Genomic DNA, 25019 nt, shown 5'->3' on the forward strand with positions numbered 1-25019 from the left:
CTTAATGGGGTTTATTATTTTATTTTATTTTATTTTATTTTATTTTATTTTATTTTACGGAGGGAAAAATTACATCTCTGGAGCAGTTGCAGACAGAAGAGGACAGTCTAGTATAACATTTAAGTGTTTGGATTCTAAAGTCAGACAGATTTCAGTTCAGATCTTGGTTCTGTACTCTACTTTTTGTAATATTGGACAGGTTAGTTAATCTCTCTAAATTTTAGTTTTCTCACCTCTAAATAAGGATAATAATGACACTTGTCTCATAGGTTGTTAGGAATATTCAAGGAATTATATATGTAAAATCCCTGCCCATAGTCATTGCTCAGAAACATTAGTTTATCAGAAAAAATGAAGCAAAACTACAAGACTTTTGATTATACAAAATGATACATAGGTTTTGTTTCATTTAAGTGATCAGTAAAATTGTATTTGCAGTCCACATTTAGTAACCCTTTTAAAAATGAAACCCTTTAAAAATTAACTTTTTTAGTCTGTTGAAAAAGTAAACAAAATATATGTTGCATATGCATATATATATATATGAATGATCATTTTTTGTTGTTATTGCATTTTATTTTATTTTTAAAGATTTTTTTATTTGAGACAGAGAGTGTGTTCATGCACACATGTGAAGGGTGGGAAGGGTGAAGGATGGCGAAAGAATCTCCAGCAGATCAGCTCTGAGCTCAGAGTCAGACAGAGGACTTGATCTCAAGAAAACTGAGATCATGACCTGAGCCAAAAACAAGAATCTGATGCTAAAGCAACTGAGCCACCTATGTGCCCTTTATTTTACAGATCGCTTTTCTTCCTTTTTTTTTTTTTTCTTTTTAAGTAGGCTCCTAACTAGCATGAAGCCCAACATGGCATTTGAACTCATGACCCTGAGATGCAGACCTGAGCTGAGATCTACTGCTTTTTTTTCAGTGTCAGGCTTAGCATCCCACCATTATCATTTTTTTCTCAGTTTTTTAGATGATATGTTCCTTTTGATTCCCATACAACATTAAGAATCAGAACATTACAATATTGGGTGCAGATTCTCTGGTTTCTTGGTTGTGTATATATGTTAGAGAGATGAGCTACAACAAGTTTACTAGGCAGATTGATCAATCTATCTATCAATCTATCTATATCTACTTACCTGTGTATCTATATAACTACCTACCCCCTCAGGATGTTTATAATAGAATCTCTTTATCGGTACCACCACTATGCAAAATAATTTGGAGTCTCTTTAGTTCTATTGTGTCTGCTCATTTCTTCTTTGTGTTTGTAGAACCTAGCAAAATGTTTGGAATATATTGTTAGTAAGTGAATGAATGAGTGAATATCAGTTATGTGTCTGTAATCCAGCAATTTATGTCATTAATTTAATATACAATTAAAAAATAATTTATACTAGGTGAATCCTACATTTATGAATATAGTTTAATAATAATTTAAATCAAAATTTTAATAGCTTCTTTGTCTTAATACTTAATTGCCATATGTTTTAGGGTAAATCTACTTTATGGTAATTCAAAATAATATTTTGTCCATTAACCTGAATAATTGGAGTTAACTATTATTAAACGTGTCATATACTGTATATAGAAGAATAGTTGCTTTCCTATGGTCTCATACTATTCTGCTTTCTCTAATGATTTTTTTAACTTTTTATTTTTAGACACTTATATGCAGTTGTAAGAAATAATAAAGAGATCCTATATACTCTTCACCCAGTTTCCTGCAATGACAACTTCTTGCATAACTATAGCACAATATCCTAACAACAAAATTGATTTTGATACAATCTATCAATCTTATTTAAATTTTACTAACTTTGAATATATCTGTGTGTATGTTTATTTAGCTCTATGTAGATTTGTTTGTTGTTGTTTTTTTAAGATTTTATTTATTCATAAGAGACAGAGAGAGAGAGAGAGGCAGAGACACAGACAGAGGGAGAAGCAGGCCCCATGTAGGGAGCCCGATGCAGAACTCGACCCAGATCTCCGGTATCAGGCCCCGGGCTGAAGACAGCACTAAACCGCTGAGCCACCTGGGCTGCCCCTATTTAGCTCTATGTAGATTTGTAAGACCACCATAGTAAAGACATAGTACAGTTCATCACAAGGATCTCTCATGTTATCTTTAATAGCTATGGTCACTCCCTTCTATCCCCTCCCCCTACAACTCCTGGTACTAACTAATCTGTTTTCCAGCTTTCTAATTTTGTCTCTTCAAGAATGTTACATAAATAAAGTCATACAGTATGATATTTGATGTTGTATTTGATATTCTATTTTTTCACTCTGCATAATTCCTTTCAGATCCTTTTAAGTTGTGATGTGTATTGTCGTTCTTTTTTATTGCTGAGTAATATTCCATGGTATGCAAACACAGTTAGTTTAATTATTCACTTGTTGAAGAACATTTGGGTTATTCCTACTTTTTAGCTTCTATGAATAAATATGTGTTCAGGTTTTTATGTGGTTATAAGTCTTCATCTCCCTGGGATAAATGTACATGAATGTAATTACTGAGCTGTATGGTAAGCACATGGTTAGACTTGCAAGAAACATGCTTATTTCCAAAGTGACTGTAACATTTGATATTTCCAATAGCAGTGCATGAATAATTTCATTTTCTCCAGAACCTTGCCAGCATTAGTGATCTTATTTTTTACTTTAGCCAATCTGATAGGTATATAATAATATCTCGTTGCAGTTTTAATTTGCATTTCCCTAATGGTAAATGAGGTTAAAGAAATCTTTTTGTGTACCATCCAGTATCCTCTTCATTGAAAATTTTTTTGCCCATTTCTTAATTGGATGTGTTTTCTTCTTCCTCTTCTCTACCACACTTAAGTTTTAAGAGTTATTTATGTATATCGTAGATACAAGTCCTTTGTGGAATAGATCCCTTGCAGATATGTTCTTTCTATGTTTTCTTTTCAACTTCTACACAGTCTTTCACAGAGCATCTAATAACTTTCAGGAAATATATTATTTAGCTACTAAAATGGCATGCCCCTTCTTGAAACAAGTTAGCACACAAATTAACAAAAAGTATTACAATTATTTTTTTGTGTAGGGATTGAAAAATTGGCCCAAGCATTTCTTAAGTAAATTTCTAAAAGCATGTAGATACAAGGAAGATTCTAAACTGTAAGGTCTGGAATGTTGAAATTGATTTTGGTACCGTCAAAACTAAAGATTTGTTTCTGTCTTTTGATAGGTTCTGTTGCCACTGCATGTCGTGACCCAGGGGTTCCCATGAATGGGACTCGAAATGGGGATGGACGAGAACCTGGGGACACTGTTGTTTTTCAGTGTGACCCAGGATATGAGCTTCAAGGAGAGGAAAGAATAACCTGCATTCAAGTAGAAAATCGATACTTCTGGCAGCCCAGCCCGCCAGTCTGTATAGGTATGAATTAAAGAACAACGAAAATTTTATATAAATATAAAACAATGATTAAAATGGGTATTGATGTTATTAAGAACAATATTCTAGAATAGGTTTTATATGAGATCTAATATTTCTAAGATCTATGAATCTCCAAAAAAAGGCATAAAATCTTAAATGATCATAATTTTTTTTTCTTAATGAAAAGGTCCATAATTTCATTAGATTCTCAATGGTTTGATGATCCTGACTAAAAAACAAAAAAAAGTTAATAAGTAAAGCTTTTGAAAAGTCTAAATTTTCCTTTATCTACTATAAAAATGTAGTTACCCACTGCTTTTAAAATTTAAAAGAGTAGATTCAGATTCTGCATTTGAAATGAGCCATATTCATCTTGTATCTCTAATAGATATTTCTTGTAAGAAGGGAAATTTAATTGAAACTTTATGTTTGAGTTTAGTTTCAAAGCTTTGGCTTTACATTCCATTCATGAGTAGTAAAATATGTTTTTATTTTGACAATCTAAGGATTTACAGCAGATTGGTGCATGCATTCAACTGTCTTTTACCTCTATGTTCTGTTCTTGATCCTCCAAGTTAAACTCTAGAAAATTAAGATACATATTATATCTCTACTGGTATGAGAAAAGTTAGAAGAATGTACCTACCACCTTTAGCATAAAACCTGCTATAAAATCTTTTTAAAATCTCATTATTAAGTTTTTTAAATTAAAATTGGCTAATCTCAAACTTTTTACCTCAAGTGTCTTAGAATTAATGCTGTCTTGAATTTACAATAGATTTTTGCCAAAGTATGTTCTCTCTACTCAAAATTTTATTTCTTTACATATTCTCTCTTACTATACTGTAAGCAACTTGAGAGATTCCAGATTCATTCATTCATTGTTCATGGTTGTATTTCTTACAGAATTCAGCTTAAGCAAATCTGGCACATTTAGGAAACAAAACCTTATTTTTGTTCACTTATACGCAATGCATAAATGCATTTTCAATAATCATTTCACAGTAATTATTTTGAGTCACATGGTAATAGGAAGAGTGTGTAGTACCTCAGTCAGAAGGGAACAAACTCAAGCACTCAATTCAGATTTGTTTTCCTCGTCTTGTAACTTCATATGCAAGAGTTGCAAGCTCAAATTCATTAGTCACTCAGGGTATCCTAGGCATTGTTCTCAACATGGAGGATTTAGCAGTAAAACAACAGAGGAGGGGCAGCCAAGGTGGCACAGTGGTTTAGCGCCACCTTCAGTCCAGGGCGTGATCCTGGAGACCCGGGATTGAGTCCCATGGCAGGCTCCCTGCATGGAACCTGCTTCTCCCTCTGCCCTGTCTCTGCCTCTCTCTCTCTCTCTCTCTTTCGTCTTTCATGAATAAATAAATAAAATCTGAAAAAAAAAAACAACAGAGGAGTTCCCTATTCTTGTGAACCTACTTTCTAATGAAATGAAAGCTAAAAAAAAAAATCTGTATTTTCACATCACATTTTCTGTGTTTTACACGTTGGCATTTCAGAAATACTTGATGATAAAGCAAGACACATCTAAAGCCTCAAGCCTGTCAGAGAGTAATGACAGTTCTAGACCTTTGTAGAAAATGAGGCAGATAACATAAGTTATTAGAGAAACTTTAAAAAAATAAAATAAAATAAGGACATACCTTGAACCAATACAGGCTTACCTATATTCTCCTTTAATCTTCATTATTTCCGTTTAACATTTATATTGTTAATCTACTGCTATAAGATTCTAAATCAAGCATTGATTAATATACATTTACTATAACTATACTTATAAAAACAAAAAATAAAATACAGTTAAGAAACATTTTCAGGGATGCCTGGGTGGCTCAGTGGTTGAGCATCTACCTTCGGCTCAGGTTGTCATCCTGGGATCCAAGATTGAGTCCCACGTTGAGCTACTTTCAGGGAGCCCACTTCTCCCTCTGCCTGTGTCGCTGCATCTCTCTGTGTGTCTTTTATGAATAAATAAATAAAATCTTTAAAATTCTTTTTTTCAAAGAAAGAAAAAGAATTAATTTTCCATTTGTTTACTATTCAGTTAACCTTAAAAAATCCAATTAAATTAAAACACCACATTCCAAACGATTGGAATTTGACTATCCCATAAAGAGAATCTTTGTGTAAAGAAGAAATGATAGAATACTACAGAACTACTGTAGGAGTTTTTGATTTGTTAGAACTCTTCAACCTAGTGAGAGGGTGTTGCTTATTAGAATTACCAGAGGTCTATATAATGTGAGATGTTATTATGTTTAGAATTCTAAAATATCAGACAGCTTTACACTAAAATTCTAGAAAACACTAAAATACAAAACATAGAGGATGAAAGAGTTTTGTGATTAGCTTTAATAAAATTCCATTTGTAGACAAGACTTTAGCTTTCAAGTCCTAATTCTAGGGGGAAAAATAGTGAAACACTAAGTCTTTTTTAAATTGTGCAGGTTGAGCAAAGTTTTTTTATGGATTATGGTGCTGTGTATTATTTTTTTGGTGGGAAAAGATAGCTTGAGGAGAAGATATGCATTAGAGCTTCTCTGAGGAAGAAAATAACCTCAAAAAAAAAAAAAAAGTCTGAAAAATTGCTAAGGCTGCACAAATCTTGACCTCTGAAACTGATAAGAAAGAACTCCATGATTGGAAATACTATGCCAAAGATTAACTCTGAACTTTTTAGAAACTCCATAAGTCTATGTCTCAGACCCTGGAGTATAAAGCATTTTGCTTGCATGTTGAAATAGTTAGCCTTTAAGCAAGTACCAAATAGAAGGACGTCATCTTTAAGAGGGTTAATAGAATTCATTCCAACAAAATTGACAGTGTGAAGATTACTTTGACATTGCCAAAGGGAAAGTAGTAGCACTCAATATGAAGGTAAGTAACAAAGACATTAATGTGAGTGGGCTGCTGCTAAAGTCAGTATACACAAATAAAACTAAATGGGGTCAAAGAAAATTAAGATTATAAAATAGGGTTGCCTGGGTGGCTCAGCAGTTGAGCGTCTGTTTTTGGCTCAGGGTGTGATCCCAAGGCCCTGGAATCCAGTCCTGCATCTGTCTCCCTGTGAGGAGCCTGCTTCTCCCTCTGCCTATGTCTCTGCCTCTGTCTCTCATGAATAAATAAATAAAATCTTTAAAAAAAAAAAGATTATAAAATATTATCAATAGTGGCCTGTGTAACTGCCTTTTGAGGAACAACATTCATCATTTATGTCAGAAATCCATGGAACCTAACTGAAAAAAAATTTTTTTTTTTGAAAATTTATTTCATAAATCTATTTGACTTAAAGAGACTCTTATTCTGGATGTTTGATGATTACATGCATAAAAATAAAAACGTATTTTCCAAATGCTATTTAAAGTTTACTGTTTTTGAGGCAAAGAAAATTTTCTTTACTCAATATTTGGGATATACAAATGTCAGGTAATATCTCTCCTTGCCTCAGTGGCTTTTGCAGATTTCCAAAATCAACTATAACGAACTATATTGGAAAATTGTTGGTATATAATTTAAATAATGTAATCAAAAGAATTTTTAGATGATCTTATGCCTAGATTATAGAATGGTCATGGAAAATATCCAGTAAGATACTTAAAAATATATGTAATATATTTTCCTATATCTTTTTAAAAAATGTCCCTATATCTTTGGTGATAAAGGATATAAACATAAAAGTATATATGGACGCATGCATTTGTATATACAAATTGTATATTGTCAGAAATTGTATATTTCTGACAATTAAAAAAACAAAACAAAACAAAACATGTTCCCTGTGAAAGATAAGGAGAATTTAGACAAATTTACTCTCCTATGCTCTCTCAAATTAACATAAGAATCCCTCTACCACGTAATCTCACACGATCCAGCTACCATAGTTTATGAAAAACAACAACACAAAGAACATTTTGCTATCATTTTTGTCTTTTATACATATACGCATACATACATACATTTGCCCTTACTACACATTTTTTCTATTTTTTTTCAAATTCATATATAAGTTTACAAATTCTAAAGGCAAAATATGCTATTATTTTTATCAAAATATATAGCTACAAATTAGATTGTTCATCCATCCCCAGTTATTTTCACCATTTTCATAATCAATACAAGAAGCCATTAGCAATTCCACAAACATTTATGGAATGTGTACTATGTACTGAATCCCAGGTTTAAGATAACATTTAAGACACAGTCTTTAATTTAAGATTAGTGATGAATGCAGATACCTGAAGGGAATACTTAAGTACATATGGAAGGGAAAATTAGAGGTTTTTTGCATACTAGAGGAAGTTGAAGAGAGCTGAAGTAGAGCCCAGGCTAAGAATTTCCAGGAAAGCTCTGTGGAGGCAGTGGCAAATCTTAAAACATAAGCGTTCTATACATGTAGAAGAGAAAAAACATTTCGGCAGACATGAATAGCAGGAGCAAAGGCATAGAAGTGCCAGGAATTAGAAGCAGTTTGATAGTACTTGAGTGTAAATTTTGGGTCTAAGATGGTGGTTGATTCAGTTGGGAAGGTTGTAAGGATCAGGTCATAAAAGTTGTATTGGAGTTGGGGCATTATCATGCAGGCAGTGTGAAATAATTGCAGAATTATATGCATAGGCATAGTCCGATTAGATGTTTTTATTGGGAGAGAGATGAGTTAGAGGAAACCAGAGGCATGGGAAATAAGAAGATGTTGTGATAATTCAGGAGATAAGAACCAGTTCTAGAAATATGGTTGTAGGAAAGGAAGGAGAGCAATAGGTTGAAATATAGCTATAGGATGTATGAAGTAGAGTCTTAGTAGTGTTTCTTGATGGGAGTGGTACATGGATGCAGCAAGAAAAGAAGAATCTTAAACCTCTAGCTTGGAAATATAGGTGGATGACAGCACTAATCAAACAACTTAGAAATGCAAAAGAAGAAACAAATTTGAAATATCCAGTATGGACACGTAGGACTTTTTGCCCAGGGTGAACAAAAGTGGAATTGCCAGGAACACAGCTGTGCCATAGCTGAAGAAGGGGAACAGGATGGGGAGACCTAATGTGAGCCCAGTGTCTGCAGAGTACCCAGCACACAGTAGGTGTGGAGAAGGGATTCTCAAGCCAAGCCCTTCCTGTCCACTGAAGAGTCCCAGCCCTGGTCCAGGATGTGGGCCATAGCCAGAAGAGAAGGGCAGTTAGAGGGGAAAGCAAAAAGAAAAATAATGACATGACATACAGAGCTGGACAATATGGCAGTGGAGATGGCTGCCTGAGATCGTGTGAATAAGGCTGGACATGAGGGGGCTGGGCATGAGGGAAGGACTCCAGACTGGACTTCCAGTGTCCATGTGCTCAGGCCCAGCTTTCTGTCTCCAGAAAGCTCCAGAAGCTCTAACCTCAATAAAATTATCTGAGGGGCACTTGACTGGCTCAGTTGGTAAAGCATGAGACTCCTAATCTCAAGGTTGTGAGTTCAAGCCCAGCCATTGGGGATAGAGCCTACTTAAAAAAAAAAAAAAATCATCTGAAAGAGGGTGAAAAGTGCCACCATTGTTTACAAAGTCCACAAATTGGAAACAGCCTAACTGTCCAAGGATAGGGGACTTGCTACACAATAAATCACGATCCATGTGGCAAAAAAAGAAAAGAAACAAATTTGAGTTGAGGTTTGGTTATGCCAGATACTCTGTGTTTAATGATGGATCTGTAGACTATCAGGTAGAGATAGCTAGTGAGCATTTGGGCATATGGCTTAGAATTTTAAAAATGGATACGGAAAAAAAATAAAAAATAAATTAAAAATGGATACGGTCAACATGGAAGAATCTTAACAGAGCAAAAATCAGAGATGACTAGGCAAGGAAATTAGAGATGACTAGGCAAGGAATTATAAGACAAAGTTGAAGAAAACACACTGGGTAATAAAACTGAGATCTGTACAAAGACACTAGGAGAAAATTAGAAGTAGAATTCCAGCAACAAGGAGAGTCAATTTAAGGTGAAAGTCAACCCTGAAGAATGGCTACAGATACGATGAGAAGAATAAAGTGAATAAGTATAAAAGTCATTCTAGGGTAGGCTAAGAAGCATTTGTGTTGGGGACATGGAGGCTGAAGGAGATAGCAATGTTTGAAGAAAAATGGGAGGTGGAAAGAAACTAATAAAGCTATCTAGAGTCCATACTCAACAAAAAGGTTATTGTGTCTCTGTCAATATAATTTAAAAGAAAAACAATGTAAGACCAAAGAGAATACTTTGGGATGAATACTTTGGTGCTTTTCTATGAGATTTTTTTTTTTTTCCTGGTGGTGACCTGCTTTGCTAATCATGTTAGTCTGCCTATAAGTAAATACAGCAGACAGGTGAAGAAAGAGCCAATGACATTAAACGTCCTCTTCAAAAGACTTAGTTAGAAAAGACAAATCATAAATAAATAAGGAGAGACTTATATTTGTAAAGAACTATTGCAGTGTGGGTGTTGTGGGGATAACCATTGTGATAGGGAGAGCAATGTGACCATAAGATCTACAAGCATCTCAAGAGTTAGAAAAAAGGAATTCTCCTTGTATGGAGTGGAGTATATAAGGCTAAAAAGAACTCAGTGTAGGGAAATGGGATGAAATAGTGGACCAATCAATTAGTAAAGCAGAGAATGATGTCTTTCAAGTCCATCCTGTCCTTAGGAGATGTTGTGTGCTGACTCAAGGCTGAGGGTGGACCAAAGTTCAGGGGCTCAGAGGAAGGATGAAAGCTTAATTAAAGTTTAGTTACAAGCATTTTATTCCAATTAATGAGTAAATTTAGCTAATCAATTGAGTCAAAGAATTGGAATCTACAGGGTCTTATCACAGGAAAGTAAGGGAGCTTCTTTAAGGGGTCCTATCTAATACATGGTAAGTGAGTTTTATCTGAGTCATATGGAGAAGGGTGGTTCCTCACAGTAAGCCCATTTAACCAAACACAAAAAAGGTGAGGGCATTTTTAATCATCAGGTAAAATTCAACAATTTCAGTTGACAAAACAGTGAAAAGCAATCGATTCTAAGGAACTTTGTTTTATTTTTTGGATAAAAGACCTCTGAACATGTCTGTGAACACAAGGGATAAAGCCAGAGAGACTGAAGGTGATAAATAAACCAAGATTCCAGAGAAGGAAGAGCAATTATGTGACCAGGTTGAGGGTGTTATTCTGATTAATAGGAGGGGATTTTTTATCCTCTAATTGTACAGAGAAATATTCAGGAGACATTGAAACTTGAAGAGGGAGGACTATAGAAAGCTGATATATTTATGTCTAGTCATTTGATAAGATCCACAAAGATGCGCAGGTGATAGGTAAGCAGTAGTGAATAAATTAAGTCTAAGCAAATAAGTATTCTCAGTGGAGTAGGGCTGAGGTTATCTACAGTCACTGAGACACTGAGGCAAGGGTAGTGGAGGGGAGGAGAGAAATATCCTAGCAGACATCCATTATTTAGATGGCAAACGTTACCAAATCAGAGTGATGATTTTGTTTATCTAGACTCAGGCAAAGAACAGAGATCTGAAATGTTGCTAGATCCAAAATGTTCCTTCTTCCAAAACCAATTTGATGCTGTTAAAAGAATCCAAAATGCCTTATAACTGAATGCTAAAATTTACGTGAGAAAACTATAATTTTAAAATTCAGATAAGATATGAAGTTTGGCATGTTGATTACATGTATGAGACATCATGAAATCATGATCTCAGTCTCTCTTGGGCGTGTGTGTGTATATCCCCACTGTCCCACTCCACCACTGGGGCCTCCCTATCTTCATGGCTCTGTTTTTTCTGAAGCTGACAATTCTATATACTATTTCCTGATCATAAACTGTTAAACACAGACTTCAACAATAATCCCCTAAAGAATGTATCCTTTGAATTTCACTGACAAGTTTTAAAGCTTTTCCACTGAAGTGTCACAGAAACCTTTGTTTGTGTCTGCAATAACTGTAGTCTTTGTCTATTTTCATCAACAAGTCAGACAACTAGAATTTAGGGAGATGGTAACATTCAGTATAAGGGTGTTTTATTGTAAAGAGCTGTAGGTTCACAAATAATTATCCATTCTCACTCATTCACTATTGTCAAAAACTCTTCCTCCATAAATACACTAAAAAAGGTACTGGGGAAGATGTGAAAATGAGCCAAGTATCTCATATCCCGTTATTCCACTTATTAGAGATTTCATTTTGCTTTGTTTTGTTTCTGATTTTTCCTGTAAGCTTGAGATTTGGTCTTAGCAACCGTGGGAAAACCATCTGTACTCTTCTTCTCAATACTTATCTTTTACATGAAACAAATAGTAATAGAAGGTGAGGAGGGTACATTTATAATTTCTTCTTGTCTTTGAAGCCAGTAAAAAAGCTAAATTCAATGTAACTACACACTTAATGTCTTTAATATTCTAATGGCCTTTCTTGAAATACAATGCAGTATTCTCAACCGTCCAATACTAGAAAAAGTCAGATCTGTACAGAATCTTCTAAATTCTTCAGAGAAGTGTTTATACAAATATTGATAACTAATCTTATTAATCACTTAAGCATTTGTTTGTTTGTTTGTTTAAATTAAAGCACCCTGTGGAGGCAATTTAACAGGATCTTCAGGCTTTATTCTTTCACCAAACTTCCCTCATCCATATCCCCACAGCAGGGACTGTGACTGGACTATCACAGTCAACACAGACTACGTTATCTCCTTGGCATTTATCAGGTGAGTTCCTGTACATTTCCACATTTAAAAATATATATATTTTTTCTTGTTATTTTATCCTAGCATTTGCACTAGGCAAAATTTTATTTCTGTATATGACGTTTTAATTTTCATTAATTCCAGCACTAATACTCTGCAATCAGCAGTTCTCAGAGCCTTGTGTAATAGTATAGATGCCACCATAGTTCTGAAGGCTAGCAGGTGACCATCTTCACCAGATTTCAGTGTAGAGGAAGTGTGCTAAAGGTCGAGTAGTTTATTGTCTCTACTGAAATGTGATCTCTTTATAACCTTTCCTCTCTCCCTGTATTTACCATTGCTGCCTCAAAAAATTTAGTTTTTCCCAAACTTCAAGATTAAAAGGTCAAGATTTCCAGGGTTTTTTTTCTCCTATTTGTGTACCACCCAACATCTTTTTGTAGCCTCTAAATACCCATCTGTGCATGCACATTACCATTGAGCTTGTGAAAACATACATTCTACCTGTTATTTTTATGGTGATCTCATGAAGTCAAGCTGACAAAGAAGAATCCGATGAATCATTCCCACATGATTTCTCAGCATAACTTGTCTCATCATAGAGCTTTACCTGGGAGTGTTCCAGAATTTACATTTGTTGCTTAGTAATGTCAATTGCAGGGTAGGCTTAGCACTGAAGTAGCAGAGGATTCAGCTTCCTGTGTGGGAAAGAAGGTGGCTGGCTTCGAGCTCCAGCTCTGCCTCCACCATCTAGGTTAGTTTTTGGAATGAACCTATTTCTTCACATGGAAATTATACCTATTGTCACAGAACCTGGTCCTATTCCTTTCCCTTAATATTTCAATGGGAAGCATTAGGTATTGGCAATTCAAATGATTCTTTAAGTAGAGATGTTCCTGACCTTCAGTGTCCCAGATTGACATACAGTGGCTCTGACAGTGTGTTAAAGCTGCTTGGTATTTATGTAAAATATTAAAGTTAAATATGTACTTTTTTCTAGTATATTGAAACCAGATTTTAAAAACAATTTGAACTCGTAAAAATGTGATAAGGTGTACATATTTAGACTTTGGATATCTATAATTTGTAGAGATTCATTGATAATTGGTAATAATAAAACAATAATGATGGTAATGTTAGTTATGCTAGGGCCAAGTTATAAGACAATTTGCTGAGGTTATTACATACTCATTTTTACAGTTGAGGAAATGGCAGTACAGACATTAGAAATGTCAATTTAAATGATACCGGCCTTAGTAGACTTCCAAAATTATTGTAGCTAATAAATGAGCGATAGAAGGCTGTATTAGATGAAATGCATGACCTAAATTTAATTTCCAGCTGTGTTGTTTATTATGTGACCCTAGGGAGATGACTGACATTCAGGGCCTTGGTGTACTCATTGGGAAAATGGAAATGATAATCCCTTCCTTATACCACAGGATTATTGACAAGACCAAGTTAATATTTATGAAACTGCCTTGTAATGTAGAGCTTTCTATTAGAATGTACTCTCCATTTTTTTTCACGTAAAATAGTCATTACAGCTAAGATTCTAAAATTTCCTAAAAAATGACTTCTTTGTCTTATTGTCCCTCTTTAAAAAGTTACAAAGCAATATTTAGAAGCATTTATTTAGGTCCAAACTAGAAATTAAAAAGAAATGGGCTGCAGTCCCTTGTTAAATAGGTTTTTGGGTTTCTGAGGATAAAACATAGAGGTATATATTTATAAAGCACTCGCTTCCAGTGACTCTGCCAACAGTGATATAGGTAAGGAAGTTATAACACTCATCAAATCCTAATGTTGAAAAAAATGAAGTTCAGAAAGGTTGTGTTTTACCCCAGAAGAAGTGTAGTAAGTAACAAAATAAGGCCTTGTCCTCTGATTCCTGCTACCTTACAGCAAAAATTACCAAAATTTAGGCCTATATCCACCAAAAAGTTTTCAAGAGTAATTAATTGATTTAGACTTATGAAGATTTCACTGAATAAGTTAAATGGAATGGAACATTGTGGTGGTCTCCTAACTTTCTCATATTAAAGGGCCCCTTATTTATTGAGTTTGAAAACCCTGCATTATACCAGTTTTTCTTCACTGCTATGTATGCACAAGTAAGCTAGCTGGATTCCTATTCTTTCTATATGCATATGTAAGGGTTTATAAGTGTCATATAAATGTATCCTCTATAAATCCAGTAGATTTGGAAAGAATATTTCTTACCTAACAAGCTTCTTATTTATATACAAAGATGATAAAATTTGACAGGATAGTTTTTCCACTGATGGATGTTTAACAATTGCAAGCTTTACTGGTTTTATTTTATATTGTGAACTTGTTGACTTTTCTTAATGACCCAGCTGAGTCTATCTATCCTTTTCTCTGCCACAATGTGAGCTAGGTCATAGACAAATGATTGTACATCTTTGCCTTCTAAATATGCGAGTTCTATAATCTTTAGGGGACAATTCTCATACTTTTGAAGGTTGTTAAGGCAAATTTATTATGCAAAGTTTGCAATATCAAAATAATGATTTGAATAATTTACATGCTAAAATGTCCTTATTTACACATTATTTAATTTTGACGAACAGGGAGTTGGTTTGATTTCTCTTACATCAAGTTCTAAAAGAAGAAAATATATTTACTTTCAGGAAAAAGAATACCTAATGCAATGTGAAGGACTTCATTTGAGTAATTTAAATGTAAATTTTGAATTTCAAACTTTTGCTTGAATCAGACATGTAGAGTTGAATTTTAAACAGCAAATATGCTTGAAGTTCAAGCAAATAGTGTCACTGACAAAGAAAAAAGAGGTTGCACTTCCATGATGGAAAATATCTGCATGAAAAATTTAAAAAATAGATGTCCTCCATGTTTTACTGATATAAAGTAACTTACATAACGATATGTAGCTAACAGGGGCAGAGCAAGACTTGAACCTATATATCTGACTCAAAACCCTCTACCCATTCATTAGATAAATTACCTTACTATCATTTATATTCCCTGTAGACGCAGTGCCAACTTAGAAATATTTGAAAATACCAATACATCTTTTCCACTGCTTTGATATTCATATTCAAAGTGTTGCCAGGTAAATTTTCAAATTAGCTTATGTTAACAAGGTCTGTTATTTTTAGAGGTATTGACTAAATTAATATATGATTATTGATTATCACACTTAATACCTTAGCAGTAACCATTCCAACTCCTTTTCTCTCTTTCTCTCTCTCTCTCCTTTTAGTTTTAGCATAGAACCTAACTACGATTTCCTCTATATATATGATGGACCAGACAGTAATAGCCCGCTGATTGGAAGTTTTCAAGACAGCAAGTTACCAGAGAGAATAGAAAGCAGCTCAAATACTATGCATTTGGCTTTTCGGAGTGATGGATCTGTTAGTTACACTGGATTTCATTTAGAATACAAAGGTAAATGTGAACATTTGATTTTAGCTGCATGATTTAGATTGTATTTTATCCAGAAGAGTAATTCTGCATTGGCTATTGTCAGTGGTTAGTTATATGAGTATTTCTTAGTGCAGATTACTTTTGATTTATTTCATAAAAGGGCTCTCACTGTAGACTTTTCCTATCAGTGAGAAGGAAATTAGCATTTCCCTAATTACTACCAAAGGAAATGTATCAGACAAACAAATTAGCAATTAGTACACTGTGGTAGTTGGCCAAGACCACAAAATATTAAAAAACAACAATAACAAATTTTTTGGAAGCCGAAGATTCACTCATCTTTATTCAGAGACTAATCTCAGTGATAAGGAGAATAAAGTATACTGATAATTACATTTCAGAAAATGTCTAAAGATATTTAAATTTGTCAATATTCAGACTAGGGAAAATAAAATATAGTGATAATTATAATATTTTAAAATATTTCTGCAAGTATTTAAATGAATTACAATGCCTATGGATGTTTATAAATATATTTTTCTTAACTTTTATTCAATGACTATAAGACAAAAGATCTTAGTTGTTTAAAGTTAAAGTTTTTTTTAATAATTGGGTTCATAAAGGATACACTGATAATTTATTTCAAGTTATGAATTGAGTACTAAAGATACACATTTTGGATTTGTTTCTACCACTTAGCTGTTCTTTCATTATGAAATATTTTCAATAACTGAAGATTATATAGAATAACAAAATAAACTTCATAGTATCTGTTATCCAACCTGACAAACCTTAATATTGTGTCATATTTGCTTCAGATCTCTTTAATCTTGTGTTAAGAAATATAATATGAAATATAAGGGGTATTCTCTTCAGATCTATCAAAAGAAGTACAGATTAATTCCACAAGTTTACATGGCAAGGATTAAGGAAGTCTTTGGTAGAGAAAGAGAAAACTGACAAATTAGCAATATACAGGTACTTGGAATCCTCCAATAGCTCTAACAAAATTTGGAAATGCATGCCAGGACCATGTTATTTACTGGATATAGACTTGATATATGTGGATTTCATTATAGTGGAAAGGTTGAGCCCTCTATGAGTCTTTCATCTTACAGAAGAAAGAAAGAAAATGGCCTCATCAGTGGAAAAATTTACAAGGTGCCTGACACCAGACAGTGAAGATCTGGGTGGCCAGCTATTTATTGGGGTTCTCTGCAAATGCTCTTTGCAAATGCTAGATGCTCGTCTAGGCCTTGCACCTATGAGTTAAAAAGTATTGGTCTTATGCAGGATTGAACTTCAGCACCATACCAATCTCTCCATGTGGAAGGGCCTCCCCACACTGTACACAAGGCAAGACCCAGCTGGCTGACTATCCAGGCAAACCATAATGAGCACTCAAGACCATTTTTAGTCCTCCTTTTTTATAATTGCTCTCTCCTAATTCTGAATTTGGTGCTTATTTTTTCCATGTATGTATGTTTCTAGGTATTTTCATGTTTTCTATCACATACACATCTTTTATCCTATTTTCATAAAAATTATCTATTTCCATCATGTACATATACTTATGAAATTCTTTCCCTTTACACTGTTTTTAATGATAGAGACATGTAGACCTAGTTTATTAATTTCTTTATTATATTCCATCTCATGACTGTATCACAGTTAATTTATAAATTTTTGGATAGACAGTTTGTTTCAGTTTTACACTACCAAATATGTTTCATAATGAAATGAAAATTCTTTTGCATACATTCCTGAACATAACTGTGAAAGTCCTTCTAAGATACCTATTATATACCCAGGAATGGAATTATTGGGTCAAAAGGTATGAACCTCTTGAACCTAACATATTGCTAAGTTCTTCTCAGAAGAGGTTGCACCAATTTATATTCTCAACAGCAAAGAAAGTTTCAGAAACTTCACATTTAAAAAAAAAAAGAGATATAATTGATGTATAATCATATCAATTGTATTAATTTTAGGTGTACAACATAATGATTTGATATATGTATATATTGTAAAATGATTACTGCAGCATCCATGGCTACACATAGTTATACATTTTGTGGTCTATGTGATGAGAACTTTTAAGATCTATTCTCTTAGCAATTGCAAATATACAATATACTATTGTTAACTATAGTCACCATGCTATACATTACATCCCCAGAACTTATCTTATAAATGGACCCAGATATATAAATGCCTTTTGATTACCTTCACCTATTTCACCAAACTGCCATCCTGGCCACTGAAAACACCAATATGTTCTCTGTATCTATGAGTTTGGTTTGTCTATTTAGGTTACACATATAAGTAAAACCACACAGCATATATATTTGTCTGACTTACTTCACTTAGCATAAAGTCCTTGAGATCCATATGTCACAAATGGCAGGATTTCCTTCCTTTATGGCTGTATATGCCATTGTATATGTACCACAGTTTCTTTACTCATTTATCCGTTGACAGACACTTAGGCTACTTCCATGTTTTGGCTCTTATAAACAATGCTGCAATCTGCATGGTGTGCAGATACCTTTTCAATTTATGATTTCAAGAAATCCCCCATTTTTGAGGAACCAGAAAGTTTCTTATCACACTTGAAAGTTGTGAGTCTCATGAGGATTAAATGTTATCACATGTCATTATTCTTTTCTCCAGTTACTATTAAGTTGAACACCTCTTTTCTATTTTCATACCGAGGTTTCCTTTTGTTAATTGCATATTTCTACGTTGCACATTTTTCTAGTAGGTTGCCTGTTTCTTTTTTTATTTATAGAAAACCCTTTTTATATTATGGATAATAATCCTTTATTCTTTTTCCATATTGTAGTAAAAATCTTATCACCAACTTTGGCAAACAGTTTCACTCTATTTCTGGTTTCTTTTCCTATACAAAAATTTTAAATATCAATATTTATCCTTTCCTCTTCTTCATGGTCTGTGCTTTTTATGCCTTGATTTAAAAATCTTTCCTTATTATGAAATCCTAAAGGCATTTTCCTTAACTTTTTCTAAAGGTTTAAAGTTTTGCTTTTGATTTTTAATCTCTTTAATATATATATGGAGTTTATTTTTGTGGAGGCTAGGAATCTAATTTTTTTTTTAGTGAATAATCAATAATGCTAGCACCATTTATTGACAAGACAATGCTACTGCTGTCAAATATCAAATCTCTTTATCACTGTTTCTGACTTCTCCAGTCTGTTCTATTGGTCAGTTTTTCTATCCCCAGGCCAAGACTTCTCTGAATTTTACTACTATAGCTTTAAAATAAGTACTGATATGAGGTAGGCAGAGTACCCCACCTTATCCTTCTTCACAACTGTCCTGGTGTCAGGCAGCCCGGGTGGCTCAGTGGCTTAGCGCTACCTTCAGTCCAGAGTGTGATTCTGGAGATCCGGGATTGAGTCCCACATTGGGCTCCCTGCATGGAGCCTGCTTCTCCCTCTGCCTCTGTCTCTGTCTCTGTCTCTCTCTCTCTGTGTCTCACATGAGTAAATAAATAAAATTTAAGAAACAAAAACAAGGGATCCCTGGGTGGCGCAGCGGTTTGGCGCCTGTCTTTGGCCCAGGGCGCGATCCTGGAGACCCGGGATCGAATCCCACGTCGGGCTCCCGGTGCATGGAGCCTGCTTCTCCCTCTGCCTATGTCTCTGCCTCTCTCTCTCTCTGTGACTATCATAAAAAAAAATTAAACAAAAAAATATTTAAAAAAAAAAAACAAAAAACAAAACAAAAACAAAAACTGTCCTGGTGTCTATTCACCTTTTTAACTTCTATTTTGATTTTAGAATTAAGTTATTTCTGCCTGTTGAATTTGATTGGGATTGCATTATATTTATGAATTATTTGGAATAAATTGAAGTATGTATGCTATTTAATCTTTTCATCTACTATTGTGGCATATCTCTCAATTTAGTCATGCTTTCCTCATTGTCTTTCAGTAATAGCTTTACATTTTCTTTATAAATTTTTCTCATCTAAAGCTTAAATATCTTGTAGTTTCCATTGTAATTAGTCATATTGACAGTTGTATCTAATAAATGGATTTTTTGTAACTATTTAATCCCTAGCAACCTGCTTAATTATTTCATTTGTTATCATACTTTTTCTATGGATTTTTTTGGATTTTCTATGCAAACAGTAGCAGTTCTTGTTTTATTTTTTAGTTTGTTGTTTCTTGTGATTTTTTTTTCTAGTCTTTATGCTCACCCACCCCTCATCCTCTTGCTTACTGAATAGGGTAAGAAATTCAGTACTATCAAATTAAGACAGTGGTAGCCATTGTTCTTCGGTCATTACTGATTTTAAAGAGAATGCATCTAATGTTTTACTGTTAGGTATGATACTTACTATTGGTTGAGGTAATGTTAATAAGAGCTAACATTTTTTAACTCCTTGTTTTCAGGGGCTTTTTAAGACTATTTACATATAAAAATCATTTACTTCGAAAGAAGTTTTAGCACAGTAATGTTAAGTAATTTGCCCAATCCTATGGCAGAACTAAGATTTCGTTCAGAGTGTGTTCCAGAATGGATTCTTAATCAAAAGTTACACTATCTATGTGTAATTTTATCAATTATAGGAAGTTCCCTTCCGTTCCTGATTTACTAAAAATTGCTTAACCATATGGACTTCAATTTTTTCAACTGCCTTTTCATCAGCTATTGAAAATATTACATGGTTTTCCTTTGTAAAGCTCTTCATTTGGTAAAATATATTATACTTTTCTAACATTAAAATATCTTCACATTTATAGGATAAAAGCAATTTGCTATGGGTTTTTTTTTTTTTTTTTGCTTCTAGTATATTTTGCTGATTTCAGTGCATCAAAATATTAAATTTTTGTAATTATGCTATATATTGCCATGGGCTTATTAAGATCAATTAAAATTTTATTGTCTTTGATCTCTTAACATGGAATTAATCTATAATTTTCATTCCTTATAACTGTCTTTGTCTAGTTTCGATCAAGATTATACAACCCCCTAACTTTGGGAGAATTCTTACTTTTCTAGTATTTAGAATAGTTTGTATAAGAGAGAATAGTTTGTATAATAGTTTGTTCTGTTTCTTAAATATTTGCTAGAAATTCCTATAACAATAGGAACTTAGTGATTTGAGGGAGTAGAATTTAATTGGTTTATATCTATCCAAGTTTTCTACATTCAGAGATTTTTGAAAATCTCCTAAGAATTATTTTCATCCAATTTTTAAGGTTACTGACATAAAAATATTTGCAGTATTTTCTTACTTTGTCACTGTATGTTTTTTATTAACATGGTTTAACATGTGTTAATATTGCTTTTATTTACAATATTTATTCCCTTCTATTTTCTCTGGATTTGCTTTTGCTTTTTTAAAGTTTGTTGAAATAAATACTTATTAATATTTAGATTTTTTTCTCTTTTAATATGAACTTTTGTGGCTATATATTTTTCCTAAGTACCACTTTACTTGCTTTGCAAAAGTTTTAAAATGTAGAGCTTCATTATCAATAATTCTAAGCTTGTCCTAATACCACTGCATTATTATTTTTTTCTGCTTAAGAGCTAGTCAGAAATAATATAAATTAATTTCAATATATAAGTAATCACACATTTTTAATTTATTTGCACTGTGGCAAGATATGTATGATCCCAATTCCTGGGCATGACTGCTGTATGGCCTGTGGTATGGTCAATTTTTATGACTGTCCCTCTATGGGAAGCAAAAAAAGCACATTTAATTGATAGGTGAAGGTATTTATATATATCCATTAAATTAAGCTAATTATATTTCTTAAATATTTATATCCTCACTATTTTTTTAAAAAACCTCCTTGGTCAAGCAATTATTGAGACACTTGGGCATATCTATTACAATTCTTAATTTTTAATTTTTTTTTCTTAAATTTTTGGCCATTTTTTTATATGTTATGGGAACTTATTTTCAGGTACATATGAGTTATATGTTTCTTTTATTGGTGCATTGAATTTACTCCATTTATATTTATATGCCTTCAGATCTTATTTTGTGCTTTCTACTCCTTTTTCTGTAATTTCATTACCTGATACTTTCTTGTTTATTTGCATGTTTATTTACCATTTGCATCCCCATTTACTCCACTACTCCCGACAAATACACTGAAATACAAGCTTCTTCAGAGCAAGAACTCTGTTATACATGGCTATACAATTAGTGTCTTTCAATAGTGCCTACATATAATAATTAGATGGTAATTATTTAATTGGTTTTGAGCAAATTCAAGAGGTGTTTTCTCATTTTAAATCAAGTCATAATTAGAAACCTAGAATACAATGGAATATTACTCAGCGATTAGAAACGACAAATACCCACCATTTGCTTCAACGTGGATGGAACTGGAGGGTATTATGCTGAGTGAAATAAGTCAATCGGAGAAGGACAAGCAGTGTATGTTCTCATTCATTTGGGGAATATAAATAATAGTGAAAGGGAATATAAAGGAAGGGAGAAGAAATGTTGGGAAATATCAGGAAGGGAGACAGAACATAAAGACTCCTAACTCGGGGAAACGAACTAGGGGTGGTGGAAGGGGGGAGGAGGGCGGGTGTTGGAGGGGAATGGGTGACGGGCACTGAGGTGGACACTTGACGGGATGAGCACTGGGTGTTTTTCTGTATGTTGGTAAATTGAACACCAATAAAAATTAATTAAAAAAAAAAAACAAACAAACAAACAAAAAAAGAAACCTAGAATAATAGCATTAATGAAATGTAGGAAATCTTAGAGATACATTTTTATTCTGCATTTTATAAAGAGAACTTTGCTCTTTAAGAATAGCTACTTGTATCTACAAGCTAACAGGCTTGTAAATAAGACCTAGTTTAAAGGGAAAAAAAAAACCAAAAAAAACAAAAAACAACAAAGGAAAGGAAAGGAGAGGAGAGAAGAGGAGAGGAGAGGGAATGAAGGGAGGAAAGAAAGGAAAGAAAACTGTAAGCAAGTCAGTAAAGCTAGGTCCTATTGTAAAACATTTCCAGAGATCACTAGGAGAAAAGATACAGGGAAAATCCCACGAATTCTACCATTCTCAGGGCAAATGGTACTAATGGATTCCAGCATTATGTCTTGTGGAAACTAGAATTGACTTCACAATCTTTTCTCTACCTAACATTCCAAGTAGCCATTCCTAAATCCATGTAGTTAAGCACTTGATATAAAAGCTACTCTCCATCTTTCTTAGCTCACGGTAGGTGCATTCCTATTTCCCAGGTTGATCCATCTCCATGTCCCGTTATTTCCAAAAATCTAAGATTTATGCTGCCTTAGGAAAAAGGCCACAAACACAAGTTTTTAAAAGATAAAATTATTCATTATGTATCTACTCTATTCTAGGTACAATGATCAGCTCTTTTTTTTTTTAAGATTTTATTTATTTATTCATGAGAGACACAGAGAGAGGCAGAGACACAGGCAGAGGGAGAAGCAGGCTCCTCATAGGGAGCCCAATGTGGGACGATGTAAGACTCGATCCTGGAGCTCCAGCATCATGCCCTGAGCTGAAGGCAGACGCTCAACCGCTGAGCCACCCAGGCGTCCCTATCAGCTCTTTTTAATGAATCATCTCTATCCTTCCTGTGAGCAGACTTATAAATGCAACAAAAATACCGAACTAACAGAATTAGGTGATAAGTATTATTACCCTTGTTCTACATATGATAAAACTAAGGATCAGATGATTAAATTAATAAAATTATTATGGCTACTAAGAATAAAGGCAAATAAAAGTAGAAAAAAGCACAAACACAGAGAAATATATAATCATGCCATAAACTTCGGTCTTTCTCCCTGAATCCGGCAATAAGTCCCCACAATACTCAGCTGTTAAACCAATACCTACTTACACACAATTTCACGAAGTCTTATTTTTATACTCTGGATAACATTTCTTTCTGATGTTTATACCAACTTCAAGTTCCTGACACTTCCTAAATCCAACCTAATTAATTCTCTGGACTAGTCCTCATAACTCTCATCCATAGGGAAGTTCCATTCCCCACTTCAAAGTTGCCTGGGTATATTTTTTTCATCAGCCTCTTTATTTCCTATTCTTATTTTGAAAGATGTTACCTCTTTCATTCTCTGGTTTCTTAAACTAATAAAGTGTTCCTTATGTCTATTTCTGCCATAGAGAGACATTTCAGAATTTTCATGAAATATGCACCGCCCCAAAAAAACCCTGAGATATGCATTGAAGGCCCTGGATAGTAAAAAGCTTTTCCTTTATTATTTATAATATATGTCCTATACCTTCACTTGAGCATGTTCTGTTGGCACTAAAAAGTAAAGCTTTTAAGTCGACGCACTCTAAATACATAATGTTTTTAGTAGGCTTTTTATTTAAAAGCAGCACCTACCTCTATTAGAGCTCACACCAGAGTATAGTTACCATTATTTGTATTCCTACATATCTTTCCATTTCCCCCTTGAAGATAGACATTGAATCTTATTTTCGTTTGTGTGCAAATACACAGTAGTTGTGCAATGAACGAATGCTGTATTTGAACATTGCAAAAATACAGCCCTGCCGACCCTGCCAACGTAGGTTCTGGAAAGAATAGCACTTTATGCTATGTAAAGCAAACTGCGGATATGCTTTTATGTTGTAGACAATAGGAAACTAGAGAAGAGAAGTAGTCATTCGGGGCTGAAGGAGATGTTTGGATAATTTTAAAACAGTGTCTCCATGAAGAGTTGTTTTTTTGTTGTTTTTTTTTTTTGTAAATTTTTTAATTGGAGTTCGATTTGCGAACATATAGTATAACACCCAGTGCTAATCCTGTCAAGTGCCCCCCTCAGTGCCCTTCATCCAGTCACCCCATCACCCCACCCACCTCCCCTTCCACTACCCCTTGTTTGTTTCCCAGAGTTAGGAGTCTCTCATGTTTTGTCACCCTCACTGATATTTTCACTCATTTTCTCTCCTTTCCCCTATGATCCCTTTCACAATTTTTTTATATTCCCCTTACGAGTGAAACCATGTGATGTTTGTCCTTCTCCAATTGACTTACTTCACTCAGCATAATACCCTCCAGTTCCACCCACATCGAAGCAAATGGTGGGTATTTATCGTTTCTAATGGCTGAGTAATATTCCATTGTATACATTGACCACAGCTCCTTTATCCATTTATCTGTCTATGAACACAGATGCAGTGAAAGACCGAGACACCTGCACCCCAATGTTTATAGCAGCAATGTCCACAATAGCCAAACTGTGGAAGGAACCTCGGTGTCATGAAGAGTTTAAATCAGGCTTAGTCTTCCTTGTAATTTCAATAAGATACTGTATTAACACATTTACAGTTGAATAAATATTTAGAGTTTAAACAGTGCTCTCATTTGCATTATTTCAATATTAAGACCATTTTAGATTATAATGTTAATAAGTATGTCTTAAATATTCATAATTATAACATTTATACAAATGTGACTCATATAGT

General features: G+C 33.8%; 1 protein-coding gene across 2 annotated transcripts in view; it reads left to right on the plus strand.

Annotated features, from left to right (window-relative positions):
• Positions 1-25019, plus strand: part of CSMD3 (CUB and Sushi multiple domains 3) — a 1174336-nt gene that overhangs the window by 889138 nt on the left and 260179 nt on the right. For both annotated transcript variants that reach the window (XM_072734033.1, XM_072734032.1), the window contains 3 exons: positions 3226-3417; positions 12007-12145; positions 15372-15559. In XM_072734033.1, the coding sequence (XP_072590134.1) occupies positions 3226-3417; positions 12007-12145; positions 15372-15559 (519 nt within the window). The remainder of the gene's footprint in view (positions 1-3225; positions 3418-12006; positions 12146-15371; positions 15560-25019) is intronic.

This window comes from Vulpes vulpes, chromosome 13 (genome assembly GCF_048418805.1).
Source record: "Vulpes vulpes isolate BD-2025 chromosome 13, VulVul3, whole genome shotgun sequence".
NCBI lineage: Eukaryota > Metazoa > Chordata > Mammalia > Carnivora > Canidae > Vulpes > Vulpes vulpes.